The sequence below is a fragment of the Mustela putorius genome, unplaced genomic scaffold (genome assembly GCF_011764305.1).
Source record: "Mustela putorius furo isolate JIRA1106 unplaced genomic scaffold, ASM1176430v1.1 tig00000095_pilon_pilon_pilon, whole genome shotgun sequence".
Lineage (NCBI taxonomy): Eukaryota > Metazoa > Chordata > Mammalia > Carnivora > Mustelidae > Mustela > Mustela putorius.
The window spans coordinates 4,876,215-4,888,682 of NW_025421280.1; the positions used below are offsets into that span (position 1 = coordinate 4,876,215).

Consider the following 12,468-nt stretch of genomic DNA (forward strand, 5'->3'; position numbering starts at 1 on the left):
TGAGATGGTACCGGTAACACTTGAAATTAAAATGCCATTTATAAAATTCTTTAATATTTAATAGACACAGTTATTGTCTTTAATGGCTCATTTACGACGTGCTTTAATATGTTGTAAAATGGCTCGGTGGTAAATTCTTCATAGACGTTTTTAAGCAAGCAATAAAAAAGCAATTTATGACATGCATATACCACATTTCGGCAGAAAAAAGGGCCCACTTTAACATATGATGGTGAACATACTCTAAATTTGAAGTAATTCCATGCGTCATGTGATAATTATGAATGATAACCCAATGGAGACCTCAGCCATGCATCTGTGTTTGAAATATATTCACATAAGCGTCAATAACCTATTAAATACATTTACCTTCATCAGCCCACTCTTCAGTGGAAGAAGCTCATTAATACTGGTTTCAGAATAAATTTGTCAAGAGAGGGATTACATGTGGTTTTACATATTTTCACGGAAAAGCTGTTTGAAAATTTCCAGAAGACAATTCAATGTTTTATTTTTTTTTATTTAAGCACCTGGAAATGGAAACATCTTTTCTCATTTCTGCCTGGAGAAATGATGAATTATTTTATGCAGGCAACTTCTGTTTCCAAATTTCCGTTGTTTATCAGACAAGACATCACTGTTGGGGGATCATCTTTTCACCTGGTTTCCACTCAAAACCCTCCTGCCCCCTTTCTTTTTTTTAACTCCCCAAACCTGGGTTGCTAATTCAGGATACATTTCTTATGTCCTCTTCGGTCTTGATTGAATAGACATTAGTGTGGTAAAGGGATTTACCACGATGTCCAAACGTAAGGGTGTCACATCTTCTATCAATACTTGGAAGAATTATTCCAGTTTGCAGCCTGGTACCTGGGAGGCTGAGAACTGGAGTCGCCAGACCATCCCAGTAGATCCTACTCTGGGAGATTGGTTGGGCTGATGGCGAGTCTGGAGAGACTGATAGCTAATTATTCAAATGTGTCCACTCTGGAGGTGACATAGGGTAGAACCTACAACCCTCCCCCTCTGCTAGTGGGCAGGCAGGAAAGGGCAGTGCTGTTTAGTAGCTTGGGGACCTTTTGCTTTGTGATTACGAGAGAATGTTCTGTATTTTATTGTTTCAGAAATGTTTTCCTATTGAAGTTTGTCAGGAAATGAGTTGGAGTGTATGCATGGACAAAGATCCACTTTTGTTTTGTTTTGTTTAGTTTCGATGCTGAATTCTTTCATTGAAATCAACAGAAGTAGTTCAGCCCCCGTGTGTTACGTTCTGGCTTTGGTAGTTTTCTCTGAAATGTTTTAGAGGAGTTCTGATCCGAAGTGTGGTTGTTTCCCATCTGTTTGAGAAATGGCAGTTTAAGCACTCAAGGACTTTAGAATTTTGCATGTTTGGTCTTAATTTGGAAAATGACATAAGCCTTTAATAAATCTGCAGCAAATCAGAACCTCACAGCAACTCTGAATCACTGTTTTTCACCAGCTTTTCAGAGATGAAGCAAAACTAAGTGAGGGGTTAATAGAAACCCGCCTTGGCTCCCAGCTCTGATCTGCTTGCAAGTTCAGTCCAACGGCCTGGACGCGTTTTTCCAGAAACAGAATTCTCAACTTTAGGATGCTGACCAGTGTCTTGAATTCCCAAAGAAAGATAGATTTATTTTCAGTCTATTTACTAATGCATGAAGAGGGACTAATTCTTTTTGGAAATGATTTTACAGGAACTGAAACAGTCGGTGCCTTGGTGTCAGATGGCTTGGATTTGAATCCTGGCCTGGCTGCTTGCTAGCTGGGTGACCTTGGGCAATCCTTTCTTCTCTCTATGCCTTACAGTTCTCATCTGTATGTCTGGATATACGTAAATCCTACTGTTCAGTGAACTCATATTTTAAAGAGCTTGACACAGGGCCTGGCGCTATGGGAGTGCTTTTAATTTTCATTTATTTATTTATTTATTTATTTATTTTTTCAATCATGGAAACTCAATGGCTTCCAATGACAGTTTTTTTTCTTTTTTTCTTTTTTAAAGACTTTTATTTATTTACTTGACAGAGAGCTATCTATAGAGAGATCAGAGGTAGGCAAAGAGGCAGGCAGAGGCAGAGGAAGAGGGAGAAGCAGGCTCTCGGCTGAGCAGGGAACCCGATGTGGGACTCCATTCTAGGACCCTGGGATCATGACCTGAGCCGAAGGCAGTTGCTTAACTGACTTAGCCACCCAGGCGCCCCGTGAGTGCTTTTTTTTTTAAAGAATTTTATTTATTTGACATACAGAGATCACAAGTAGGCAGAGAGGCAGGGAGAGAGAGGAGGAAGCAGGCTCCCCGCTGAGCAGAGAGCCTGATGAGGGACTCGATCCCAGGACCCTGGGATCATGACCTGAGCCGAAGGCAGAGGCTTTAACCCGCTGAGCCACCCAGGCGCCCCCCGTGAGTGCTTTTTAAATAAATACAAATAAGGAAGGGTACCTGGGTGGCTTAGTTGGTTAAGCATCTGCCTTCGGCTCAGGTCATGACCTCGGGGTCTTGGGATGGAGTCCCGCATTGGGAGGGGGTCCCTGCTCCTTGCTCAGCAGGGAGCCTGCTTTCCCGCTTCTCTCTACCCTTTCCCCACCCCCAGCTCATGCTCTCTCTCACTCTTTCTCTTTCAAATAAATATTTAAAAAAAAATCCAAAACCTCCAAAAAATAAACAAACAGAACAACAAGTTTGTACGAATGCTCACAGATTTGAATTAACCAGAACATTCCAACTATCAGCTCTTCTCGTGGTTTAGGACTGGTAATACGTGCTTAATCATATTTGTCTATCTCATGAATTGAAGGCTGTTAATTAGTTATGTAATGTCTTATTTGGATAATTTCTGACTTCATGGAACATTGAAAGAGTAGAAGGAAGGGGTCCTACAAGCCCTTTACCCCGATGCCGCAGTTACTCAGGTCATGCTCATTTGGTTTTGAACTCATTCATTCACATTTCTCTTCCTCCCTTCCTTTCCTCCTTTCTATTTTTTTTTTTAAAGATTTTATTTATTTCTTTGACAGACAGAGATCACAGACAGAGAGGCAGGCAGAGAGAGGAGGAAGCAGGCTCCCTGCTAAGCAGAGAGCCCGATGTGGGGCTCGATCCCAGGACCCTGGGATCATGACCCGAGCCGAAAGCAGAGGCTTAACCCATTGAGCCACCCAGACGCCCCCTCTATTTTTTTTTTTTTTACCCTCAGAATCATTTGAAAATAAGATGGAGACATTTGTTTCTTTATCCTTAAATATTTTAGGGTGTATTTTTTTTTTTTTTTAGTAATAAGGACATTCTCTTTCTTATCTACAATATGATCAAAGTCAGGAAACTTAATGTTGATACAACCCTGTAATTTAATCTGCAAACTATATTTAGAAATTATTAATTGGCCCAATACTGTCCTTTAGAGCTGTGCGTGTGTGTATTGTATATGTGTATACGGCTTTTTGTGTGGATGTATATGTGTGCGTATGCAGTTTATTCTGAGGAAAGGTGTGCGTATTGTATTTTTTTCTGGTCCCAAGATCCCACATATGGTCACAAATGCATTTCTTTGCCATGTGTCTCTCCTTTATTTGAAACCATTCCTTAGTTTTTTTTTGGGGGGGGGGTCTTTCACGACCTTGACACTTTCAAAAGCAATTACGTTTTAGAATGTCCCTCAAATTTGAGTTAGTCTGATTTTTCATCCTGATTAGAGCTAACTTTAAGGTCATTGTGTCTTCCAGTTCTAGAGGGAAGTGTGATATTTCATCACTGTAAATTTTTACACAAAATAGATGAAGAGGGGTTTGATGCTATATTGATTGACATGTGCACAGTGAGGTGGGTATAGGAAAATCAACAGAGATATTCTGTGAGTGCTTATCTACAACAGGTAAATGACTGTATTCCAAAAGAATAATCCCCATAGGGGATTCAGCCCACTAATGGTGAGGGCAAATAGATCAAGAGAAAAGAGAGGTAAAACCTTACTGTTTCCTTGATAGAAAAAAAAAAAATCAAGTGTAGGCAGGATTCTTTCCTGTGTACAATGGAAATAAATAAAACATCACAAGCCAGGTTCCTCTGGCTGGGAACCTCAAAGTATCTTGGACCAAGAAACATAAATAGGCATTCTGCTTTTCTGTTGGACAAGAGTGATTGTCTCTGCACACCAGGGGAAAGATGAGAAATATAGCCTGGCATCTAAATGTGGAGTGAAGTTCATTCTGAGAATGATTGTGCACGTGAAAACATTTGTAATTTTTTTTTTTTTTTGAGAGAGAGAGAGAGAGAGAGCATGAGTTGGGGATGGTGGTGGTGGGAGGGGCAGAAGGAGAGGGAGAGAGAGACTCTTAAGCAGGCTCCACGCCCAGTGTGGATCCCATGTGGGGCTTCATCTCACAACCCGAGATCACCACCTGAGCCAAAATCAAGAGTCAGATGTTTAACCGACTGAGCCGCCCAGGTGCCCCAGAAAACATTTTTTCCTTAAGTCTAGATATAGGCAGTGCCTCTCATCCTGAATAATCTGAGACTTTTTAAATAAACAAATGAGTACGGAAGCACTTGGATGGGAATCACTGTGCTATGGCTGGGAAGCAAAAGAGAGAGAAATGAAATGGCTGGAAGCAAATGCTTTTGCTGCTCTGCACAGAATTTTCTATGGCCTTGAATGCACTCAAGTTCAAGAAGTGACCAGAAAGAGTTAATCCCTTTAAGCCGGTGCCGGGGGTATGCCCTGGGAAAATCTGACCGAATGAGTTACTGCTCAGCCTAAAATTAAATTCCTGGCTCCTTGTCTGGCGTAGGAACTATTAGATCACATTTCTTTTCACTGATGGATCCATTTTTTAATGAATTGAAAAAAGAACCCCCAGTGGTTCCTTTTGTGTGAAGAAAACAAGATAAATATTAGCCAGGAAAGGTCATTTTGGTTTCCAATATGTGGGAAGTTCATTATGATGGATTCTGATAAATTAGACCGTGTATTTCTTTCCGATAAGAGAAGGTCACATTGTGCCCTTGGGTGGACATCAGGACAAACATACTTAATAAAGTTGGAGGAAGTGGGAGATGAACATTTGCCAATGTTTTATTTTTTCCCCGAATATCTTGTACTTGTACAGTTACTCAAAGCCACTCCTCTCCTGAGCTACTCACTCAAGGCTGGCTCTTTTTCCTCTGGTCCCAAAGGGACGGGTCTGCAAGCCCATTACCTACAGTGTTCTCTGGGCAGACTTGTGTAGTTACCTTCAGGGGAAGATAGCTAAAGAAGAGAAAAATCTCAGATGTGCTTTGTGGCAGGTTTGTGATGGGTTCAACGGGATTCTAAAGTAACTAGACCGTGTCGCAAGATCATTTTTATCTCATATTTGCAACTTTAATATTTATCGACGCACATCATTGTTTTTCCCCCAACTCCACCACTGGAGGGATGTTTTAAACTTAGCAGAGTTAAAAACGGTGTGTTTCATGGTCCATTTTTTTTTTTTTTTCTTGAGATGTCTTTGGTTTGGAAGCATCTAAATCCTTCTTGCAAAGATGTTTTTGCTAGTAGAAAAGTCCTTTCAGGTCTGTGCATTAAAGGAGTGTGTTGAATGTCAACTATGGTATTCACAAGCTTTCTTTGTATGTTGGTGGGATGTTTTCTGTTGGAGGGACGTTTCCTCTCTTCTTCTGGTTAACATTTTTCAGAAAGGAGCCTCACTGATTGGTTAGCAACGTCTGCAGGTTTATGTCCCACAGAGCTAAGAATTCAGATCTTCAGGCTGGTTTTTCCAGCACTGTATAGCGCTGGGGCAAGGGGCAGAACTCTTGGGAAGGGACCATCTCCATTTCTGGTCTCATCCCCTTGTTAATGACATGGGGTGAATGAAATTATGCATCATGAAGGTTGGGGATTCTCTGTCAAGTTTGGAATGCCTTTGCTGCTGAGATAACTTCTACTTTAAAACTGTATTCTGGAGGCGCCTGGGTGGCTCAGTGGGTTGGGCCTCTGCCTTGGCTCAGGTCATGGTCTCAGGGTCCTGGGATCGAGCCCCGCATCGGGCTCTCTGCTCAGTGGGGAGCCTGCTCTCCCTCTCTCTCTCTGCCTGCTTCTCTGCCTACTTGTGAGTTCTCTCTCTCTCTCTGTCAAATAAATAAAATCTTTTAAAAAATCCCAAAAAACTGTATTCTGTTACCTAATCTGTGATGAGTTACTGAGTGCTGGATTCTGCGTCTTCCCCCCCTTCCTTTATTAAGACCCTTTACAAGTGTGGCTGCATCTGGCTCCCTCCCATCGTCCTCAAGCTGCAGGTTTCATGGCAAAAAAAAAAAAAAAAAAAAAAAAAAATCCCCCAAACCCAAAAACCAAAAAACCATTATTTTGCTCCTGGAAATCTGTATCATTTCAGCATCAACAGGCTAATGATTTCCTGTCCTTGTTGTTTCTTATATAGGTCTTTCCAAGCTAAGATAATTTTTTGGAACTGCAGAAATTGTTGGCCCTCGCTACAAATGGGAGTTTGGAGTTGCTCTGAAATCCATCTTGAAATAATTGTGCTTGACTGGAACCAAATCTTATGAAGTCACCAAGGTAAAATGATTTTAACAGACACCAGAGATGGTTTCTTTATGAAGCATTGAGAATTTAGCAAAGCGGAGAATCCTAGAGTTGACGATCCTTAATAAAAGGTGTCTTTTTTCATTGAATTTTTGAGTATTTTGGGAATCAAGTTTCTCAAGTTTTAGTTAGTTTCTCTTATTTTGGAAACCATTTCCATTTGCAAAGCAGCATTTTGGCTGCTTAGCAGGGTGAAAGGTAAAATCTAAAGAGACACCAATTTTGTTTTACATTTGAACAAAATATTCTAGGGAGAAGAAATCGAAGTGGGAGAATGATGTTAGATGTGGTAGGTCAGAAGTCCTTGACTGGGTGTCTGGATTGTTGACTCCAATAAAGAATGATAGCAGGGGGCACCTGGGTGGCTCAGTGGGTTAAGGCCTCTGCCTTTGGCCCTGGTTGTGATCCCGGGGTGCTGGGATCGAGCCCCGCATCAGGCTTTCTGCTCCGCGGGGAGCCTGCTTCCTCCTATCTCTCTGCCTGCCTCTCTGCCTACTTCTGATCTCTGTCTGTCAAATAAATAAATAAATTTAAAAAAAAAAAAGAATGATGGCAGGAAACACCTGCTTAAGGCACTGCAAGCTCACGCGGGAACCTGGTACATGGAATTGTCTGTGTACGCAGATGGATCAGGGATCTTCCCCACAGGTTGGAATGGCTGCCCTTAAGACTTCGGGCTTGGGCTTTTTTGTTGGGATCCAATAAGGAAAACAGACCATTTTGATAATGTGGGACAGAGAGAATTGAATTCAGGGAACCTAAATAAAGGGAGAGCCAGAGAAGTCAAACAGAACATATGGAGGCAGCCCCGAGATAGGGAGCAGTAGGAAGCTACACCCTCCCCGGGGGTCAGACAAAGGAAGGAAGTAGTGTTTGCCAGCACCTAGGGGACGGGACCCTCAGTGGGAGCTAGAACCAGAGTCGGTCTCCTGGCAGGAACTGGCACTTTGGAGGAGACATGACCACTCCATACATCTTGCTCCAGTTGGAGAAGGTGGGGAGGAATTCCCCATCCTTTTTCTTCCACCCTCCAGGCTCTAGCTACTACTCCCTGTTGGTTAAATCCAGCTGATTCAGGGACCTGGACAACGCAGCTGATGGGAGTGACCTAGGGGAAGGGAAAATAATGGATCTGAGGACAAAACAGGCCCAGGAGGGGATTGGCTTCCTATATGAAATCTCTTCCTATGACATTTTAATGGGCATGGTATGGTCTGTTATACCCCAGAGGATGGGTCTTCTCTTGAGGATGACTCCACAGCAAAGTAAATTACAAAGTAAATTACGCATATTGCACATGGCGTCTTCTGTTTGAAGATGGATGGTAATGGACGCTGCGATGCAGAAGGATTCATTCCCTCATGACCCAGAGTCCCCTTCTGGAATGAAAGGATTATTTCCCCCTTTAGGAATGAGGACACAGCCAACTGCAAAAGATGACCTAGAGCTTTCTTGAATTATTCTCAATTCAAAGAGACCCCTTGCCTAAAATTAACCATATTTTTAGGGGCAGCTCATATCCAATGATGGGTCAACATGAAAGGATAAAGCCTTGGCCCCCAGCTTGGAATCGCTGAGAAGGGGCATTTCAGCTTTGGAACTCTCCACTGGGTTCTCGGGGGCCTCTTCCTCCTTCTGTCCTGCCTTCTTCCCTCCCTGCTTTCCCCTTCCACAGGTGATATTTCAGGACTGTCCCTGGATAAGTCTCCTGCTCACCAATTCCCCCAACCTTGGGACTCAGATCATCTCAAACATAGTCCCCAATTTGGTAAAACCCTTCCAGACAGGTTTAGGTGATGTCAGGACTAATAGGGAAACCAAATTTCACTGGTATGTTAGATAGGAGAGGTTAGAGACCACCTGAAAGACCTAGTCTGAATTTGGAGACTAAATTGTGTGGGACTTTATGGTTAGAGGCAGGAGAGCCACCCCATGAAGCAGAAGAAAAGTATTTAATGATACTCAGTGGAGGGTTAAGAATTAAGAAGACAATAGGGATCTGGGCATCTGGAAATTGGATTAAGAACAAGAAGATGGGATTCAGAACCAGCTTGTGTTTGACGGGTTTATTAGCATGGGGAGAGAGAGCAAGGCGTACTTGCAGTTCTCAGCAATGTAGCTCACATCTCAGAAAATGGATGGTGGATACATGGACTGGGCAAGGGGGATGCTTGTCCTCAGGTCAATCCAGCAGCACTGGGAGTGACAGCTGAAGAAAAGGACAGTTAGGGAGAGCACATTCCCTTTGGGTAATGTTTTCCTCAGAGCCCATTTTCAGTGATATAAATCTAGAGGTTAACTTGTGTGATTAATCATTTAAACTAATTAGATTGAATACCTACTTGGACGTTTGTAAACCACGTGTATGGATAAAATTTTGTGATTGGGTGGTCTGCCCAGTTTTGGTAGACAGAGTTCTAAGATGGCCCCTGGGACGTGTACCCTTTTGTGTGTACGACCTGGGTTATCTCCTCCCCTTGAGTGTGGACACGTTTGTGAATATGATGGGGGTTCCCTCCTGTGGCTAGGTTATGGTTATATGACCAAGATGAAGGGATTTTTGTCAATGTAATTAAGGTCTCAAATATATTGATGTTGAATTAATGAAAAGGGAAATTATCCTGGATCGGATTGACCTGACCAGGTGAGCTCTAGTGAAGGACTCTGCCTTTCCTGGAGGAAGAGATTCAGCCTGAGGAGGGTCCATGTATGTGGTCAAGTTTAGGATGTCACCTCTCAGAGCTGATAGCAAGAACATAGGACCTTGCTTATAGGGGCATATGGAAATGGATTTTGCCAGTAGCGTGCAGGTGGTTAGGAGCCATTCTTTCCCCAGTTGAGCCTCCAGATGAGGACACGCCCAGATGACATTTTGATTTCAGTCCTGGGTGTCCCAGAGCAGAGGACTTGGCTGTTATGTGCCAGACTTCTGAATTAAGGAAACTATTAGAAACTGTGGAAACCATGTCCATATCGTTTCAACTGCTGAGTTGGGCAGTTTATTTGTTACGTCAGAAGAGAAATGAATACCCTCTTTATCTGATTCCTTCAAATGCTTTGTTTGGGGGCCACTAAGTTTGCTGCAAACTGGAAGCCAAGGTGCCTTATGCAGCCTGAAAATGTGTGTTACTTTGTCTATTTTGCGCTCTGTTTTAAAAATAAAACAAATGGAATTAGTTGCCAACATATAAACTGGGAAGATTCTATGCCAGAGTCCAGGTTCTCTTGAGAAGTTAGTCCTGGGATCCCTGGGCTCACATTTCTGCACTACAGTGACAGGCTGAGGTGGTGACAGCTGCCCCCAGGTGGGTCTCCAGAGCGGGCCTCCACAGCCCCTGGTCCCACCAGCCTACTCATTCACTTGTGGGCATTTGAATTTTTGACCTTTTGGGAAGAGATTTTGTGACCATTCATCAGTAACTAATATTGGAGTTAACAACTGGAATTTTAAAGACATGGGTGGGACAGAGCACTTCATCCACAAAGTCAGCAAATGCAGAAACTACATGCTTTCCCTAATTAGTAATAAATTAATAATCAGTTCCCTGAAATGACAATATAATTAAAGACAGCTGATTCTCGAACAACACAAGGGTTGGGGAAGTTGGCTTCCCAAAAACTTAGTCACTCAGAGCCTACTGTTGACTGGAAGTCTTACCAATAACATGAACAGTCAGTTAACACGTATTTTATATATTATATGTGTTACCTACTGTATTCTTGCAATAAAGTAAGCTAGAGAAAAGAAAATGCTATTTTAAAAAATCTTAAGAGGGATGCCCGGGTGGCACAGTTGATTAAGTACTTGACTCTTGGCTTTGCTCGGGTCCTGATTGCAGGGTTGTGGGATTGAGCCTGAGTCTAGTTCCATGCTCAGCATTGGGTCTGCTTGGGACTCTCTCTCCCTCTGCCCCACTGCTTTAAATAAATAAGTCTTTTTAAAAAAATCCTAAGAATGAAAATGCATTTATAATACCACAATGTATGGCAGAAACTCCATATGTAAGTGGACCCACACAGTTCACACGTGATATTCAAGGGGCAGCTGTGCTTGTACCGAAGCTCATGTAGACCCACCTATTTTCTTTGCCACTTTTGGAACTGCTCCTGGGGTGTCTATCTCTCGCGTGTGCAAGGTGAAGTTGGGGAGACAGAGGGTGGTGCTTTGAGAAATTAAAGCACCTGCAGGGCCTTTCAAGCAGAGAGACCTGATGTTCCCATGTCAGTTTGGAATGCTCAGGATTTCCAAGGCCAAGGGCAAAGAGAAGCCAAGACTTTGTGTTTCCTTGAATGCAGAGTTGTTCAGATATGATCTTAGAACCTTGTGTTGCCCTGCCTGCTTCAAAGGCAGACTGAGTCTCACATCAATGAATGGAATGATACCTTTCAACAAGATCTATTTGACTACATTGCGAGAGGCCAAGAGAGAAGGGTGGGGGTAGAACCTGTTCTCTGGAGTATGATTTGGGTGCTAGGTCCCCAAGACTGTGTTTTCTCTCAAGCACAGTCTTAGGGTTCCGGTCGGGATGCTGCTGGTCTCTGACACCCTTCCTTTCAGAACTTCAGGAACTCTGCCTCTTGTGGGGCAAACTGGACTCCAACCAGTGTTTATATATGGCATTATATGTATGCATATGTGTGTGCGTATATAAATCATATAAATATAAATATAAATATAAATATACGGGGTTCCCTTGACCTGATGAGGTGAATGATATCATAGATATCACGATACCTGTGCCAGGCAGAGCCTAATGTCACTGGAGTTTCAGATGCCAAACTCTCTGCCCCACTTTGTCTGAAAAAGTTAATTAAAAAAAAATAGCAAACAAAAGTTAATCTAGTTCTAATTTCCCTAAAATGTCAAAAACAGGAGGAAATTAGTGGAGATGTCAACTGTCCTTCAGTTACAATAAGAAGAAAATTGAGGGGAGAATGCATTTTTTAAAAAGATTTTATTTATTTATTAGAGAGAGAGAGGGGCAGAAGGAGAGAGAGTATCTCAAAACAGACTCTTCACTGAGCACAGAGCCCTTGGGGCACGATCTCACGACTCTGAGTTCATGACCTGAGCTGAAGTCAAGAGTTGGATGCTTAACTCACTGAGCCACACTCAGGCACCCTGAAAATGCTTTTTTGATATTTTCCTTTTATTTCATTTCTTTTGGGTTTGTTTGAGAATAGTAGACTATATGTATATACACATTTGTGAACCGAATTTGACAATTCAGTTGTCTAAGCAACTGTTTCGATACTGTCCATCTGCATGAAGTGAAGTTTATTTATCTTCGCTGTATAGAGATGTAATTGACACATAACACTGTGTATGTTTCAGGTATACAATGTGCTGATTTGATATATATATATATTGCAAAATGATGATCATAGTATTATCTACCACCTCCATCCTGTCCATAATTACCATTTCTTTTTTGTGGTGAGAACATTTAAGATCGACTCTTAGCAACATTCGGGTATATGATAAAGAGTTATTAGCTATAATCACTGTGCTGTACATTAGCGCCCCAAACTGGTTAATCTTGTAACTGAAAAGTTGTACCTTTTGATCAATATCTCCCCATTTTTCTCACCTCCCAACCTTTGCTAACTATCGCTCTACTCGGTTTCTCTGAGTTTGTCTTTTTTCAGATTTCCCATATAAGTGGGATCCAACAGTATTTGTCTTTCTCCATCTTATTTCCCTTAGTGTAATGCCCTCAACGTCCATCTGAATTGTTGCAAACAACAGGATTTCCTTTTTTTCTCATGGTTGAATAGTATTCCGTTGTGTATACATACCACATCTTTATGTGTTCATCTGTCGACATCCATAAGAAATTAAATTTATTTTACATTCGCCTATATT

The 12,468-nt window shown here is 42.1% G+C and overlaps 1 protein-coding gene across 2 annotated transcripts in view; it reads left to right on the plus strand.

The window, feature by feature from the left end:
• Window positions 1-12,468, plus strand: part of TAFA4 (TAFA chemokine like family member 4) — a 184,612-nt gene that overhangs the window by 42,261 nt on the left and 129,883 nt on the right. For both annotated transcript variants that reach the window (XM_045077932.1, XM_045077934.1), the window contains exon 2: window positions 6,439-6,575. In XM_045077932.1, the coding sequence (XP_044933867.1) occupies window positions 6,562-6,575 (14 nt within the window). In that variant the 5' untranslated portion in view covers window positions 6,439-6,561. The remainder of the gene's footprint in view (window positions 1-6,438; window positions 6,576-12,468) is intronic.